The following is an 18,751-nucleotide window of genomic DNA, read 5'->3' as shown; positions in this document are numbered from 1 at the left end:
TCTTCATCATCATCATCACAGCTTCGTAACTGTCTGTAGTATCTGTAGTGTCAGTTGTATTTGTATTATTTATAGTGTCAGTAGTGTCAGTAGTACCTCTAGTGTCTGTAGTGTCTGTGCTGCAGGAGGATGAGGCTGGAGAAGGAGCTTGTTGCTCAGTTATGGCGGATCAGTTGGGACGACATTCACATGAACAACACAGAGAAACACATGAGGAGCAACAGCAGGATCACACTGTCTCTGGTAACACACACACACACACACACACACACACACACACACACACTAACCTGTCCCTGTGCACACAGAGAGGCTCTAACTTCGGTTCTCTGATCTCTGCTGATGGAAACCTGCAGGTTTTTGCAAAGACGGGATATTACAAGGTCAGCCTCACCCTGACCTTTGACCTCTGACCTCTGACCTTTGACTCAGACTCTGACCATGTGTGTGTGTGTATTTGTGTGTGTTTCAGGGAAACATCGTTGCCATCAAATACAGCAACAGGAAACGAATCGAGCTGAGCAGGAAAGTTCTGTTTGAGCTAAAACATGTGAGTGAGCAGAATCGGCTGTGATACTGGGACCAGCTGTGATCCACTGGGACCAGCTGTGATACTGGGACCAGCTGTGATACTGGGACCAGCTGTGATACTGGGACCAGCTGTGATACTGGGACCAGCTGTGATACTGGGACCAGCTGTGATCCACTGGAGGAACTTTCACAGTTTTCTTTGTTTTCAGATGCGAGACGTTCAGAACGAACATCTGACTAGATTTATTGGAGCCTGCATCGATGCTCCAAATATCTGCATCATCACTGAGTACTGCCCCAGAGGGAGCTTGCAGGTCTGTAGCTGTCTGTAGGTCTGTAACTGCCTGTGGGTCTGTAACTGTCTATAGATCTGTAACTGTCTTTAGCTGTGTGTAGGTCTGTAACAGCCTGTAGGTCTGTAACTGCCTGTAGATCTGTAACTGTCTTTAGCTGCCTGTAGGTCTGTAACTGTATGTCTGTAACTGCCTGTAGGTTTGTAACTATCTGTAGCTGTCTGTAGGTCTGTAACTGCCTGTAGGTCTGTAACTATCTATAGCTATCTGTAGGTCTGTAACTGTAGGTCTGTAACTGTAGGTCTGTAACTATCTGTAACTGTCTGTAGGTCTATAACTCACTGTAGGCCTATATCTGTCTGTGGTCTGTAACTGTCTGTAGGTCTGTAACTGCCTGTAGGTCTGTAACTATCTATAGCTATCTGTAGGTCTGTAACTGTAGGTCTGTAACTATCTGTAACTGTCTGTAGGTCTATAACTCACTGTAGGTCTGTAACTTTCTGTGGTCTGTAACTGCCTGTAGGTCTGTAACTGTCTGTAGGCCTATATCTGTCTGTGGTCTGTAACTGTCTGTAGGCCTGTAACTGCCTGTAAGTCTGTAACTATCTGTAGGTCTGTAACTGTCTTTAGCTGTCTGTAGGTCTGTAACTGCCTGTCCTACTTGTCTGTGTCTGTAGGACATCCTGGAAAACGACAGCATCACTTTAGATTGGATGTTCAAATATTCTCTGATTAACGACATTGTTAAGGTAACGACCTCATCGCTATCTGTCTGTCTGTCTGCCCCTCAGTCTGTATCTGCGTCAGTTGTCCTGTCTTCCCCTGTTCATGTATCTGTCAGTTGTCCTGTCTGTCCATGTGTCAGTTGTCTTGTCTGTATCTGTGTGAGTTGTCTTGTCTGTCTTTCGTGTATCTGTGTGAGTTGTCCTATCTATGTCTGTCCCTCTGTCAGTTGTCCTGTCTGTATCAGTTGTCATGTTGTCCTTGTGTCAGTTGTCCTTTCTGTCCCTGTGTCAGTTGTCCTGTCTGTATCAGTTGTCATGTTGTCCTTGTGTCAGTTGTGCTGTCTGTATCAGTTGTCCTGTCTGTATATGTGTCAGTTGTCCTGTCTTACCTCCCAGGGCATGCTGTTCCTCCGCCACAGTGTGATATCCTCTGTCTGTTCTTGTGTCAGATGTCCTGTCTGTACCTGTCCCTGTGTGAGTTATCCTGTCTCTACCTGTGTCAGTTGTCCTGTCTGTACCTGTCTGTCCCTCCAGGGCATGCTGTTCCTCCACCACAGTGTGATCTCATCTCATGGGAAGCTAAAGTCTTCTAACTGTGTGGTTGACAAACGGTTCGTGCTGAAAATCACAGACTTCGGTTTGTCCAGCTTCAGGACAGACAGACACACAGGAAATGACGCCTACGCATTCTACGCCCGTAAGTGTGCACTTCCTGTCTGACCAGGTCTCAAAGCTTTTATTGACGATCTCATCAAGAAGCAAGACATGGTTTCCTATTGGTCAGACGATCATTCACAATAATAATTTAATTTAAAACCATAAATATAAATAACATAATAAACTACAATATTTGCATTTCCTGAAGAAAATGCAAGTGAGGATGCAGATGCTGTCAGTGCGCAATCATTTGGTAGAGAGACATTGATCTTCACACTTCATTAACTATGTGATGTTCTCTCAACAGCTGAGACATCACCTTCTTCAAAGACTTTTAGAGAAAAAAAAACTAGCTCCATACATTGGTTGCAGCATAAATCAAATGAAATCTGAGAATATTTTAATTTTTTTGTCTCAGGAAACAGCCACGGACTTTACACTGTGATGACCTGCCCTACTGTACCTCTGATTGGCTCTGACCGTTTTTCAAGTGACCAATCAGGAAGGAGGTGCCGTCTATGCAATCCCCACCCCCAAAGTGCCAAAAAAAACCTAAATTGACCCCATAATGAGGCCCGGCATGTTGGTTCAGGGACTGCCTACATGAGGCCAGGCACTACTACTGAAGACTGATCTATAGCCATCTGGCCCGGCGTGTCCAGGGTCTGATGACCTGACACATGGCCTGCTTGACGGCTAATCTAATGTTTGGTTCAGCGACCACCGACAAGTGGCCCGGCATGACGACTGAAGGCTGACCTATACCCATCTGGCCCGTCTTGTCCAGGGTCTGAATACCTGACACATGGCCTGCCTGGCTGCTAAATGTAGACATGAGGCCCGGCATGTTTGCTTAGCAACCACCAATATGTGGCCCGGCATGACTAATGAAGCTGACCACTGGCCATCTGGCCCGGCATGCCGGGGTCTCCTTACCTGACACGTAGCCTGCTAATCTGCTCTGTAAACATGTGGCCTGGCATGTTTGGTTCAGCGACCGCCGGTACAGTATGTGGCCCGGCATGACTAGCTGAGGACTGATCTATTGCCATATGGCCCGGCGTGTCCGGGGTCTGGCTGACCTGACGCATGGCCTGCCTGGCTGCTAATTTGCTCTTGAGATGTGTGAGAAGTTAAAACTTGACTTTAATAGACCCATTAAGTTCACCACCACCAGTTGTATGTTTTCTTACTGGTCGTTAGGGTTTTAAGGATCTTTGGTTCACCAGGATCGAGTTGATGTCTGAGCGTATGTAGGATTTGAAAGCAGAAGAAGACCATCGCCTAAGTTGTTGCAGCAAGGATGAAAAAAGGCCTTGGTTGGCTGCAGTTGTGGCAGCACCTATTGGACTAAATGGTAAATGGACTTGATTTATATAGAGCTTTATCACCACTGTAACAGTCTCAAAGCGCTTTACATATCAGCTCATTCACCCATTCACTCTCACATTCACACACCAGTGGGACAGGACTGCCATGCAAGGCGCTAGTCGACCACTGGGAGCAACTTAGGGTTCAGTGTCTTGCCCAAGGACACTTCGACACATAGTCAGGTACTGGGATCGAACCCCCAACCTCTCGATCAGAAGACGACCCACTACCACCTGAGCCACGGTCGCCCTATTCTGAATGAATGCCCTGAATATTGCTGCGGGGGCAGTTTGCAACTTGAGGAGCACTTGTTTAAGGTGAAGAGAAAACCAAGATATTGATAAGAGTCATTTACCGGGGGTAAGAAAAAGAGGTGATGTGGAGCTACGATTACGGAGCAGGCACCTCCACACTTAGTTGACTTGAGTGAAATTATGTAATGACTGGCTTGAAAAGTCAAATCGGAGAAAGTAATGTGGAGGTTAATAATAAAACTGTGTTCAACAGAGGACCAGATAATGCTCCTCATGAAAGGCATGATATCTGATGCCGAGGAGCACCCTCTGTTGATGATGCTGACCACGGCTTGATTGTAACATGAGACAGAAATGCGTTTGCATTTCCAGTGATGTCCCCACACTTGGCACACGACTGCGATGGGGTATATTTCAAACAGTGTGGATGATGGTTTTAATCTGGAAAACAAGTGAGGCCAGATGTCAGCGAACCACTGCCCTTGAAAGAACCCCCCAAAACCTGCAGATGGAGCTGCGATGATGTCGTCATAGAAGAATGTGGTGCCATTCCAATTATCTAATAAATGTGACCAGAACCTTGGGTCGGAGCGGCACCCTTCATCTAGGGATATTGGATCATGAAGATTAGGTACAGAAAAATCCAAGTCCAATAAACGCGAGATGATGGAGCAACCCTGAGGTGTGACACGCATGGCATAATTGAGATGCCCTAGGAGGGAGAGCAGATGTCTTTTGGTAATGGTTTTTCGGTGCAATATGATTGTGGATCCGCTGTAGTTTCTCTGAAAGTGACGCTTTCATATTGACGGTATCGAGATTAATGTCGAGAAATTCTCGGTAGGTGTCGGGCCCTAAGGTTTTTTTAGTTTGTCAAGTGAAAACCTTGATCTGTTGTGGAGAGGATCTATTATGAAAAATGGTTGATCAGGTGAAGGACGGAGGGGATCCGGATCTTGTTCAAAAGCATCCAGCAGAGTGCCTCGGACACCTGATTAAAAATGCATATACTACTCCTACAGCCGAAAGTCAGGCGCATAATGAAATAATAATTGCCTCCCACCTGATGCCGAAGAGAAGCCACTGAGTAGGATGAATGGGCACAATTTTAAATGCGTCGGTGATGTCCGCTTTGGAGAGCCACAAACACCGCCCGAACATTTTTATCAATTTTATGACATTATCCACTGATGAGTATAGAAGGGAGAAGGGCTCTGAGGGTATAAGACCGTTAATACTGGCAAAGGGGCCGGAACGTGGTGTGGATAAATCGAAGATGAGTCGCTTTTTTTCCCTTGAGTATTTTCTTGTGGCTACGCCTATCGGGCTGGTGCGAAACACGGGATAGAAAGATACCTACGTTAACAGACTCTGAAAATGAGAATTGAATTAAAAAAACAATATCAGCAGAGAAAGTCTGATCACCAGACTAAAATCAGGAAAAGCAGCTATGCCAGATGGCTACAACTTTCAATGGTATCACAGCCTAAGGACAGAACTAGCTCCACTGTTACTGAAGACATTTAACCACATCTTCCAGGAGGGAAAATCCCACCCTCTTAGAGGGGGGCAACCATCTCAGTTATCCCCAAAGAAGGAAAAGATAGACAAGTATGTGGGAATTATCGAGCAATTAGTGTCCTTAACTTATACTATAAATTATGTTCCTCTATTTTTGCCCGCAGATTGGAGAAGCTTTGACCAGTCCTCATTAACTTAGATCAAATTGGCTTTATTCATCATAGACAAACAACCGATAACATTAGAAGAATACTACACATCCTAGTGCAAATACAAAAGGACGAAACTCAAGCCATAATAGTGAGTCTGGATACTGAGAAAGCTTTTGATTCTGTCCGATGGGCATTCCTGTACAAGGTGCTTAGGAAATTTGGTTTTAATAATGAGTTTATTTGGATAATTCAAACAATAAATGATAAATACTCCGCCTGCATTAAGGTCAATGGCGATCTATCTGGTGCCTTTCTTCTGAAGCGTGGGTGCAGACAAGGCTGTGCAATCTTGCCCCTCTTCTTTAATTTATTAATAGAAACACAAGGTCAATCAATAAGACAAAATCAGAATATTAAGGGTATTTCACTATCAGGAGTTGACAGTGTTCGCGATGTTCGCTGATGATGTGCTGGTCAGCCTGGGGGAACCAGAGAGATCATTTAGTGAATTAATGTCTACCTTGAGCAATTTCGGTAAGCTGTCTGGCTACAAAGTTAACATTTCAAAAACTCAGGGGATGACCCTCAACCACACACCCCTGCCACGTTATGTAAGGAATTCAAGTTAAACTGGGAAAATGAGAATATTAAATACATAGAGATTGACCTGACAAAGGACTTCTCAATGCTCTTTCAGGCAAACTATGAGCCAATATCCTCCAAAATAAAATAAAATTTACACAGATGGAACCTGGTCCCCTTTCTGAGCCTTAGTGATAGAAATTCAGGATGAATGTGCTGTCACGCCTACTTTACCTTTTTAGGAACCTACCCATAGAAGTGAGTGAAAATCAATTCAGGGAATGGGACAAATGGATCTCTAGATTTATATGGCAGGGCTGTAAGCCAAAGATCAAATATGCCACTCTTCAGCTGGCCAAGAAAAAGAGAGGGTTGGGACTTCCCCGTTTAAGGAATTACTAACTTTAACGGCAGCATTTGTCACTGTCAACCATGAAATATTGCTTTCACGCCTCAAAAATCATGTTGGCATTAAAAGTACTGCCTTAAGTTGGTTTAGATCGTACCTTGAAAATCGATCTTTTGCCGTCCACCTTGGTCCTTACGTTTCTCGAGTTGCCCCACTCAGCTGTGGCGTGCCGCAGGGCTCCATTTTGGGCCCCTTATTGTTTTCAATGTATATGTTGCCCATTGGGTCAATTTTCAGAAAATATAAAATTGACTTTCATTGTTTTGCAGACGGCCTGCAAATTTATCTGCATTTGAAGCCAGGCACAGACAATGCTCAAGTTTTGTTTGATTGTTTACAGGAAGTGAAGGACTGGATGGCTCAAAATTGCTTAAAGCTTAATGACTCCAAAGCTGAAGTTGTTGTATTTGGGAACTCATGTGATGCCACTGCTCTGGGCCCTTTGAGTATCTATTTCCACGAGTCTGCTAGGAATCTTGGGGTTGTTTTGGACAGTTCATTTAATTTTGACAGACAAATAAGTTCAGTCGGCAAAAATAGCTTTTTTCAGCTGCGTTTGCTCAGCAAAATCAAACCCTATTTGCCTCATGCCGACCTGGAGCGTGTCATTCATGCTTCTATTACATGTCGCTTAGATTATTGTAACGTCTGCAGTTGGTTCAAAATGCAGCGACGCGTCTGCTCACAGGAACGAGGAAACGTGAGCACATAACTCCTGTGTTGGCCTCTGCACTGGCTTCCAGTCAGTTTTAGGATTCAGTTCAAGATACTGTTGATGGTTTTTAAATGTCTGAATGGGTTGGCTCCATCCTACCTTTCGGAGCTTTTGTTGATCCGTGATCCAGGTCAAACACTGAGATCCTCCAATAAAAGGACTCTGGTGGTGCCAAAATCTAAACGCAAAACCAGAGGAGACCGGGCTTTTACCGTAGCGGCTCCAAGTCTCTGGAACAGCCTTCTGCTGAATGTCAAAATGGCCCAGTCCATTCATGTTTTTAAGTCATTGTTGAAAACCCATCTTTTTGCTTTGGCCTTCAACACCAGCTGAGCAGATCCCATGTATTTTATTATTATTGTTTTATGTTGTATATATTTTGTGACTGTTTTTACATTGTACTTTATAATGTTTTTTGTACAGCACTTTGGGCAGTTGTAGCTGTTTTTAAATGTGCTATATAAATAAAGTTGACATTGAAATTGACAAATGGGAAAGGGAATCGGGGATTGAGATTTCTGAGGACACCTGGGACAATATTTGGTCATTCCAGTGGACAACATCTAGCTCCATGGTGTGGAGGAAGCACTGCTGGAAGAACATTGTAAGATATTTTAAAACACCATATCAAGAGAAATACAATAGTGTAAAGATGCCATGCTGGAGACAATGTGGCTCGACAACTGCTAACCACCATCATATTTTCTGGGAATGTCCCAAGTTAAAAGCCTTCTGGAGGGGAATCCAGTCTTCATTAAGCAAAGACTTTAAAACTCAAATACCCTTAAGTTTTGATGCACTATATCTTGGTCATGTTCCATTTTTGAAAAGCAGGAGAGAGATAAAACTGCTGCAGATACTCTTGGTGGCAAATAAGAAATCAATTACAAGAAGAAGCCCTACCAACCTAACCAAGATGATTGGATTGGAATCATTTTAGAAATATTTAGGTTAGAAAAATTGACCTATCAAATAAGAACCCTAAAGGATACATGTTGCCAGATCTGGAATAACTTTAATTCATTTATAGCCCCCACGAGGGCAGACTTTGCTTGATACCACTGGTTTGAAAATATTGTAACTCACTCAATTATGTTGTGACTGTTTAATTTTGAGACAGCAGCAGCGCCCCCACCCCTTTCTTCGTTTTTTTTCTTCTTATGTATAGTACATAATATTCTTTCATTCATTGTGCTGTATCAAAATTCTCTTGAGCTAGCGTGCCCCATCCGGGCCGTTTATTCTAGGTAGCTTTTTGGCAGGGGTTTTACAGGGATGATCATTTATGTTTTTTTATTTTTCTCCATTGAAGCTACTCTAATATAATTCCTGTGGGTCCACCACAGAACAGGAGAAATCTGACCCTTGTTCTAGGACTGAGCGTTATATTCACACTCACTCCCTCAGTTGGATGGTGTTGCTTGCTTTTTGGACTAGAAATCACAAAACTGGATGGTTACTTGTTTATGCAAATGATGTCATTTTGAGATTTTTGTCCATTCCAAATAAAAGATACAATTAAAAAAAAAAGAAATGAATCGGAAAGAAAAAAAATGTAAGAAGTGAAAGTTTAAAAGTTACAAATTATAAAAGCAACAGCATACATTTCGGGAACGTTCTAAATTATTCGATATATTATTTGCCAAAATCGGACAAACGGTGTAGGAGGAGTTAGCACAGACGGAAGAAAAAACAGATAACAATAGTGAGAATGCCCCCTGTATCCTCACTAATAGCATAACATTTAGGTGATCATCACTAATTGTCTCTCAGAGGTGACTCACCTGTGGCTCCGTCCTCTCAGAGAAGCTGTGGTCAGCTCCAGAGCTGCTGCGTCTGGAGGCTCCACCCCCTCAGGGGACGCAAAAAGGAGACGTTTACAGCTTCTCCATCATCGTCCAGGAGGTGGCGCTGAGAAGAGGAACGTTCTACCTGGAAGGAGAACCACTCAGCCCCAAAGGTGTGTGTGTGTGTGTGTGTGGAACTATCTCTGTGTGTGTGACCTTTGACCCTTTGATCTCAGAGGTCGTGGATAAGCTGGTTTTGGGGGAGTGGCCCTGTTTGCGTCCCAGCCTTGACACGACCAATCACAGCCCAGAGCTAGGTCAGCTGATGCAGCGCTGTTGGGCTGAAGAACCGACAGAGAGGCCCGACTTTACACACATCAGAGTACAACTACACAAACAGAACAAGTAAGAACACACACACTCACACACACACACAAGAAAGGATTTTATTTGCTAAGTACAGCTTAAAAACAGCACAAGGAATTTAACTTGGCAGTTGGAGTGAAGAACACACACACCAACACATCGAGGCAGCCATCTGCGGCGCCATCGTGTTTAGATGAAAAGTGGGAAAACCCGAGGAAACGAGGGGAGAGGGATGAAACCTAAAAGGACCTAAATTGAGTTCCTTTTGGCGAACTATGAAAAGCATCCTCAGTGTACACCCAAAACAAAACACAGTCACAACAAACTCGAGAACATAGGACGTGGGCAGGGGGCGAGGGTAGAGGGATGGGGTGGTACACGCGTGCAGCCCTTGTAGTCGCCTCACTTGTCCCTGCTGCAGCCGGGGAAGGAAAGGGGACGGAGGGCCAAAGAAGGCATTGAAACAAGATCCGTTTGCTTCATTTTGTTCAGTCCAGCCCATCGCAGATGACCTGAGACGACCTTGGGTAGATTTGATTCTAAAACAAAGTTCCAGGTGGCGGTAGGGAGGGTGGGAGACTGAGCATCTTTCTGCACAAACATCCTGGAGAATAGATGAACCAGCCTTTAACATCTGGCTTGTGAGGGGAGCAAATGATGATAAGCAATTTGTTTTTCGGTCAGGCTAAACACAATTCCGTTAGCCTTGAGTCCTGGTCTCCAGCAGTAATCAGATAAGGTAGCCTTAACGCAAAAGCCAACATCAGAGTACAACTACACAAACAGAACATGTAAGAACCAACCTAGTCTCACTCCCAACTTGTCACAAATCAACATCTGTAAGCTTTTTTTCACCGCAACTTTTCAGAATAAGACTTCTAACCCTAAACCTAACCTAACCTACATTTCTCACTAGAAATGTCATAAAAAATTGTTTCTACAGGCCTACCCTTAGCGTCACATAGTGACACCAAAGGTACCATCCTGAAAATTGATATGTGATGAGTTGGGAGTGAGAGTGTGTTCCAAGAACTCACACACACATACACACAGTAAGCCCCCTGCTAGCAACCTACAGTTACAGCTCTGTGTGTGTGTGTGCGTGTTCAGGGAGTGGAGGACTAACATCCTGGACAACCTTCTGTCTCGTATGGAACAATACGCTAACAATCTGGAGGAACTGGTGGAGGAACGAACACAAGCTTATCATGAAGAGAAACGCAAAGCTGAGAACCTGCTCTACCAGATACTACCACAGTAACTATACTCTATAGTAGCTATACAGTAACTATACTCTATAGTAACTATACAGTAACTATACTCTATAGTAACTATACTCCACAGTAACTACACTTTATAGTAGCTATACTCTACAGTAACTATACTCTATAGTAGCTATACAGTAACTACACTTTATAGTAGCTATACTCTACAGTAACTACACTCTATAGTAGCTATACAGCAACTATACTCTATAGTAGCTATACAGTAACTATACAAGAACTATACAGTATTTTGTTTATTTTTAATTTTTTTGGTTTTTGACTGTCAATGTTGTGTATTGTGTCTTGATCTGTTTTGGTGTATATCGTCTTGTGGTGGTTTTTCCTTTTTGTCTTTTTTTTCTGAATTAACTATTAAAAACACCACAAAACAGTCACATATTTACATATGCATTGTTAATGTATTTAACAAATGTCATATTTTTTGTTTAAATTAAGAAATTAAAACACCACAAAACTGTCACATATTTATATGTTTACTCTTAAAATATTTAACAAACGTATGGTCAGTTTACATTGAAATATCGCGTCCCAGCAGCTCTGTCGTAAAGATAGCGAGCGAAGGAAGTGACGTAGTCTACGCGAATGCGTTGCAAGGATCTGAAAAGATCAGGCCCATGAAAGGATTGGGCACAGACACCCGCGTCGCACTGCAATAACTTAGCATTATCTAGCATTAGCATTAACATTAAAATTAGCATGAGCTTAACATTGACCTAGCATTAACTTTAGCCTTCAATTAGCATATGACTATTATCAGCATTAGCTAAATTTTAGCATTAGCCTAACATTAGCAATAGCCTAGCATTAGCATTAACCTAGCATTAGTATTCACCTAGCATTAACACTAACCTAGGATTAGCCTAACAATAGTATTAACCTAGCATTAGCACTAATCTTGCGTTAGCATTAACCCAGCATTAACACTAACCTAGCATTAGCCTAGCAGTAGTATTAACCTAGCATTAGCACTAACCTAGAAATTGTATTAGCCTAACATTAGCATTAACCTTGAAATGGCATTGGCCTAACATTAGCATTAAACTAGCATTAGCATTAAACTAGCATTAGCAATAAACTAGCATTAACATTAGCACTAATCTAGCATTAGCCTACCAATAGCATTAACCTAGCATTAGCACAACACAGTTGATCGTGAAGAGCTGCCGTTGGTAAAAAGTAGCTCAATTCTCAATAACATTAAACTGTTCGTTACAGCATCCACGATTCAATACTGACTTGTAAACTGTGGTTTTTACGGTTTTGAGTATTGGCTCCGCCCATTGTATGTCTCTCTGATTGGCTTTGACTGTGTGTCTGTGAGTCAGCGCACAGGGATTAGGAAACCCCGCCACGTGAGTTAATAGGCTAATCAGTGGCGATAATACTCTTGTACTAAAACCAATTGTGTGTCTCTTTGTGTGTCTCTATCTGTCTGTGTGTGTGTGTGTGTGTGTGTGTGTGTGTGTGTGTGTGTGTGTGTGTGTGTGTGTGTGTGTGTGTGTGTCAGTTCTGTAGCAGAGCAGTTAAAACGAGGTCAGACGGTTCAGGCTGAAGCTTTCGACTCAGTAACAATTTATTTCAGCGACATCGTTGGATTCACATCAATCTCTGCTGAGAGCACACCTATGGAGGTACACACACACGCACACACCTATGGAGGTACACACACACTGTTCGGATCTTTGGTTTCAGCCCTCTGAAAAGGCTAAGCCAGGTTCACACAAATTTCACAACTCATGTTTGTCTTTGTTGGTTCTTACATGAACTTTTTTTGACCACAGTAGACCACAGGTTATAAACCAATTGATCATGTGCTCCTGGCTATTTTTTGGTCCCGCATTGGCTTTCTTCGTTTATCTGGGTTCAGACAGTTAAGCTTCTGGAGCTCCTCCCGCTTCTTAGTGCCGAGATGCCCCTCCGCCTTCAGACTGCCTCTCAAGTGTTTGGAGTCGGTTCTTCGATACCGATGCTTTGGACACAGTGACATCACAGAAGCAACATCACTGCCCTTTGGTTATGTCCTGCCCATCAACATTAGATGGTTCCATTTATTACTCGGATCAATAATTAATATTATTAATCTCCCATGTTGGGACATGGAGCCGAACACCTCCCACTTGGCCGACCGATCGAAGATTCAGGGAGGCCACAACAACAAACACTTAACTTAACCCTCTCACTGGGAGTCCGAGCTTGACGTCCATCTCGTACAGGCGTTGACAACAAAACTTCGCCAAGGCCTGGACAGAAGGGGGGCGGGAATGCCGGTGCAGATCTTTATGTCTACGTCCCGAATCATCCCATGCGTCCCAGGATGAAGGAGATTGGGGTCAAATACTCCACTGTGTCCTCTTGTCCTGTGCCCTGGTGTCGATGTGATGTTAATTGATCAAATTTGCCACTGCGTAGAGAAGGGCCTGGAACTCCCCCCAGGTGTAGCAGCCGGTTGTTCCACCAAGGCGGTTGAGCACTCTTTTAATGAGCTTAATAGCTGCCTCTGCAGCCCCGTTCCTGTATGGTGAGTCCGCAGGCTGGAAGTCCCACTGCCACTCTGTATCATTTCTTGCGGCTGTGTCCTCTACTGCTGACCTTTGATGGCAGGCTATTTGCCTGTGTAACTCCTTCAGGGCGGGCCTGGCTCCCAGGAAGTTCGTGCCTCGATTTGACCATATCTTCCTTGGGTGCCCCCTCAGGGACGTGAACCGGGAGTAGGCCTGAAGAAAGCTCTCGGAGGACTGGTCGTCGACGAGATCAACGTGGACGGCCCTCGAAGCCATGCAGCAATACACGATTCCCCAGACCATTTTCTTGGTTCTTCTCTTTACAGTGTCTCTCACTTCAAAGGGGCCAAAAAGGTCTAGTGAGGTATACTCAAATGGGTTTGCTCTGCTGGGGCGCTCCTGCGGGAGCGCGCTCATCACTTGCTGGCGCAATCGGGACCTTTGCTTCTTGCAGGTGATACACTCAATGATCACCCTTTTTACAGTCCTCCGACCTTGCATCACCCATGCCTTTTTCCTGGTTCGCAGCAGTGTGGCAGCAACGCCCTCATGATTTGCCTCATGGGACGTCAGGAGCAACTTTGATGTCACTGGGGCCGGGGACGTTCCCTGCCTGAAACGTGGTGACTGCAGCCGAAAACACTTTTTTCTGTAGTCTTTTAACCTCATAGGCGGCACCCGTAATTATTTTGCTGGCCATTTTTACGGGCTAGTCTGCTTCAGGCCACTTGAGGAACTCTGGGCCTTGTTGCCACTTTGACCATTCATCAAGCTCTTCAGGAATTGCTCCCCTCGTAATGATGTCAGCTATGTTGAGGCTGCCTTCAATCCATCTCCAATCCTCCACTGGTCCAGCCTTCTGGATCTCACCAATACGGTTGGCAAAGCAGGTCTGGTAGCCATAACTGTTCTTGTGGATTGCTCCCAAAATCATTTGGCTATCCACGAAATAAACCCAGCAGGCGACATTTCTTCAGGTTTCTTCAGGTACTGTAGCAAGCAATCAAAGTGGTTTTGCGATGAAAACTCACTCCCAGGGTCATTTTTGTATGTCAACCACTTTTCCTTTATGGAGTCTGGAAGTTTACTTTCAATTGAATGCACCACCACATAATTTTTTACCGCGTCTTCCTGTCATAGGACTTGGAAGTCTTGTAGGGCCCTCTCCACGGCCTGAATCAGTTCAGTAACCTTCTTTTGGTGGTTTGCCTTAACCGGGGGAAGTTCTTGCATTTCCTTTGAGATCAGCAGCACTATTTTTGGCTTGTTCCCGTACCTGTTGTCCAGGAGCCTGAACACGTTGCTAGCAGAACCACAGCTGGACAATACAAGATTCCTCTTTACCCTTTCATTCAGGCTGTCCAAAAGGTGGAATATTTTAACATCTTTCAATTGATGAGGGTTCCCCAATCGCTGCAGATTCTCCCATTCAGCCTTCCAGCAGTAGTAATCTCTCATGTTGCCAGTGAACATGGCCAGGTGTACTTGCTTTAGACTGATCTGGGGTCTTGAGTCGTGAGCCATGGGGTATGAGCCGGCAACGCCCTGCGATGCGTTGAGGGCACCACGAGATGAGCTTGCTGCACTTAGAGGTGCGTTGTTGTTGAGATTGGGGAGCCCTTGGGGCTTACTCGGTGCTTCATCATAGAAACAAAAGGTGCTCCTATTTTCCTGCAGCTGCTCTTCATTGTCCCGGTTTTGCCATGTCCACTGATCCTGCAGCTCAGCTCAGCGGCCCTTTAGTTCTCTAACACGGTCTCCAAGCTCGATTGCCTTGGCCTTAGGAATTATGTCCATTCACTTATCCAATCCTTTCTCAAGAATTGAGACATCTCGTTCTATTTTTCTGTTCATCAGCCGTGATTCCTTTTGAACAGCTCATGTTCGGCTGTTTTGACTTGGCCCATGGTTGACTCAGCCCCTCTAGTGAGGGTAAGGCAAGGTAAGGCAAGGCAAATTTATTTGTATAGCGCATTTCATACACAAGGCAACTCAATGTGCTTTACATGATAAAACATTCAACAGCTTAAAATCAATAAGAACATTTAAAATCATCAGTAAAATCAATTAAAATCATCAACAAACACATTATATCAACAACATGATCAAAAATCTCCATTTCAATCATATGCAGTAGAGAATAAAAAGTTCCTTTAACTTTGATTTAAAAATGTTCACATGTGATGCTGACTTTAGCTTTGCTGCAGTTTGTTCCACTTCTTTGCAGCATAACAACTAAACGCAGCATCACCATGGTTACTGTGAGCTCTGGGCTCCACTATCTGACCTGTGTCCATAGATCTGAGAGACCTGCTGGGTTCATACCTGACTAACATCTCACTGATGTATTCTGGACCAAACCCATTCACACATTTATAACCAGCAGCAGAACTTTACAGTCTCCTCTGAGGCTGACTGGGAGCCAGTGGAAAGACTTTAAAACTGGACTAATGTGTTCTGACCTCTTTGTTCTGGATCAGACCTGAGCTGCAGCGTTCTGAACCAGCTGTAGATGTTTGATGAAGACCATTACAATAGTCCAGTCTGCTGGAGATAAAAGCATGGACCAGTTTCTCCTGATCTTTCTGAGTCATTAAACCTTTCACTCTGGAGATGTTCTTTAGGTGGTAGAAGATGTTTTTGTGATAGATTTGATCTGATGCTGAATGTCAGATCTGAGTCAATCAGAACACCAAGGTTTTTGACTTGGTCTTTATCTTCTAAAGATCCAGACTCAGATAATTGCTGACAGCAGTCCTCTTTTCATTGTTACCAAAGACAATCACCTCCATCTTGTCATGGTTTAGTTGAAGGAAGTTTTCACTCATCCATCAGTTTACTTTTTCTAAGCAGTCACACAACACCTCAATGGGACCATAGTCATCTGGGTTCAGTGATAGATATAGTTGTGTGTCATCTGCGTAGCTCTGATAATCAACCTTACAGTTGTGTAAAATTTGTCCTAAAGGAAGCATATAAAGGCTAAACAGAAGAGGTCCAAGAACAGATCCCTGAGGAACCCCACAGGACAGTGGTAATCTGTCAGATTCAAAGTTTACAATGTTTACAAAATAACTTTGATCCTCCAAGTAGAACTTAAACCATTACTTTAACATTTAGTCCAACCCATGTTTACAATCTGTGCAACAAAATTGTATGATCTACAGTGTCAAATGTAGACTTAGATCCAATAGAATGAGAACAGATACTTTTCCTGAATCAGTGTTCAACCTTATGTCATTGATCACTTTGATAAGAGCAGTTTCTGTGCTGTGATGAGAACCAAAACCTGACTGAAATTTATCAAATATTTTGTTGAATGTTAAGAATTGACTCAGTTGGTTGAAGACCACCTTCTCAATGATCTTGGCCATGAATGGAAGGTTCTGATTGGTCTATAGTTAGCCAGTATAGAGGCATCCAGTGTTCTCTTTTTTAACAGCGGTTTCACAGCAGCTACTTTCAGGGATTTTGGTACGGTGCCTGATTGGAATGAGCAGTTAATTATCTGATACTAATCAGTGATAATTGACTTTACAACAGTTTTAAAGAAGTTTGAGGGTTTTGTGTCAAGGCAACACGTTGATGGATTCAGCTGCTGAACAGTTTCCTCTATAGTTTTTGGGTTCACTGTAATAAACTCTAACATTGTAGTTGACTCATCCCTCAGTGGTTGAAGCTGTTCAAGCTTTTTGTTATTTTTCTGATGTTTGACCTTATTGATTGTATTTTTTCATTGTAATGTACAGTAAATTCATTGCATTTTCCAGCTGACAGTAATTCAGGGGCTATCTGATCTGGGGGGTTGTGAGTTTTTAGAGCTATAGAAAACAATGTGCCAGAGTTGTTGAAATTTTTGGCAATAATTTCAGAAAAGTATTGCTGCCTCGCTTTGAACAAGCCAGTGTGGTAGAGTAGTCAGCTCATGTTCAGCGAACCTGGTCCAGAAGCTTTCTACAACAATCTGTTGGACCTTATCAAACTCTTCGTCACACTGTGCTGTTATCTGGTTGATGTAGTCTGCCATTCTTTGAGTTTCTTCACCGCTCACTTCTCCTAAGGCAGTGGCATACTCGATCCCAGCATCTGTGACTTCGTAATGGTCACCCTTAAGGTTCCTCCATTCACATCTCAGTTCACTTTCTTCCAATGCGTGAACCCTGGAGGTGAGGCATTTGCCCCTTTTAGTGAATGCAGTCAAGGCTGCTGAATGCTTCTGCTTTAGCCTCTCTAACTCCTCCTTTGCTGTAGCCATCTTGTTATTGTTTCTGGTGTCGATCGAATTTATGTTTCTTCTGCCGGTGGGCTCCTGCAGTCCTCTATTTGGCCTCCACTTGTATTTCATTGGCCTGCAGATAAACAGATGATCTTACGGCTTTATGGGTGGGTTGTCAGCTTCAATCAGAAGTTAATCAGTCTTCAGTGACTGCTCTTGTCTTCTGTCTTCACCGCTCCAAGGATTGGAGCAGTCCGCTTTCCTTGGGACTGGGCCTTGGTTTTCAGCTGAAGACAACCGTGGTTTAACTTGGTTTAAACCGTGGTTTATAACTGTGCGGATCTTTGGTTTCAGCCCTCCGAAAAGGCTAAGCCAGGTTCACACAAATTTCACATCTCGTGTTTGTCTTTGTTGGTTCTTGCATGAACTTTATTTAACCACAGTAGACCACATGTCCTGCCCATCAACATCAGTTGGTTCCGTTTATTACTCAGATTAATAATTGCTATTATTAATCTGTGCTGGGACATCGAGCCGAACACACACACCCCTATGGAGGTACACACACACACACACGCACACCTATGGAGGTACACACAAACACACACATACCTATGGAGGTACACACACACACACTTATGGAGGTAAGACACACACTGTGTGTATCTGTGCAGGTTGTGACGCTACTCAATGATCTTTACACCTGCTTCGATGCCATCATTGACAACTTTGATGTTTACAAGGTAAACACAGACACACGCACATATAATAAATCTGATTCGTCTTTCACTTACGTACTTGCATGTGTTGTTAGATTTAGATTTAGTTGAAATCAGATGTTCTGAAAAAGTTGACCTGCATGTTGTTTATATTGGGGGTAAATAGGACATAATTATGGTATTTGTTAAAGAAACAAAAGAAGGATAATATTTGACAGTAACACACCTGTTATTGATCAGGTGGAGACCATCGGTGATGCCTACATGGTGGTGTCAGGGCTTCCTGTGAGGAACGGGAACCTCCACGGACGGGAAATTGCCCGAATGGCGTTGGCTCTGCTTCATGCAGTCACTACTTTTCACATCCGCCATCGAGCTGGAGAACAGCTGAAGCTACGCATTGGGATCCACAGTGGTTAGCAACACACACACACACACACACACACACACACACACACACACACACACACACACACACACACACACACACACACACACACACACACACACACACACACACACACACACACACACACACACACACACACACACACACACACACACAGACTGCTCCTCTATTTGCGTCATAAAAATTACACTATGATAATAACAAATGGTACAAGTCTCATTTAAAAAAAAAAAGGAACATTTATTGAAATTAACAAA

The 18,751-nt window shown here is 43.6% G+C and overlaps 1 protein-coding gene across 3 annotated transcripts in view; it reads left to right on the top strand.

The window, feature by feature from the left end:
* Positions 1-18,751, top strand: part of LOC114460101 (atrial natriuretic peptide receptor 1-like) — a 53,700-nt gene that overhangs the window by 30,219 nt on the left and 4,730 nt on the right. Inside the window, exons 9-20 of one of the 3 annotated variants that reach the window (XM_028442133.1) lie at positions 126-243; positions 357-383; positions 473-550; positions 741-845; positions 1,502-1,573; positions 2,084-2,246; positions 9,015-9,170; positions 9,234-9,402; positions 10,474-10,620; positions 12,157-12,280; positions 18,041-18,109; positions 18,326-18,500. In XM_028442133.1, the coding sequence (XP_028297934.1) occupies positions 126-243; positions 357-383; positions 473-550; positions 741-845; positions 1,502-1,573; positions 2,084-2,246; positions 9,015-9,170; positions 9,234-9,402; positions 10,474-10,620; positions 12,157-12,280; positions 18,041-18,109; positions 18,326-18,500 (1,403 nt within the window). Of the gene's footprint in view, positions 1-125; positions 244-308; positions 384-472; positions 551-740; positions 846-1,501; positions 1,574-2,083; positions 2,247-9,014; positions 9,171-9,233; positions 9,403-10,473; positions 10,621-12,156; positions 12,281-18,040; positions 18,110-18,325; positions 18,501-18,751 lie in introns of all 3 variants that reach the window. The other 2 variants (XM_028442132.1, XM_028442134.1) reach the window with 2 other exon arrangements.

The sequence above is a fragment of the Gouania willdenowi genome, unplaced genomic scaffold, assembly GCF_900634775.1.
Source record: "Gouania willdenowi unplaced genomic scaffold, fGouWil2.1 scaffold_3_arrow_ctg1, whole genome shotgun sequence".
Lineage (NCBI taxonomy): Eukaryota > Metazoa > Chordata > Actinopteri > Blenniiformes > Gobiesocidae > Gouania > Gouania willdenowi.
Note: the sequence above shows the minus strand (reverse complement) of the source record. Positions and strands in the feature narration are given on the sequence as shown.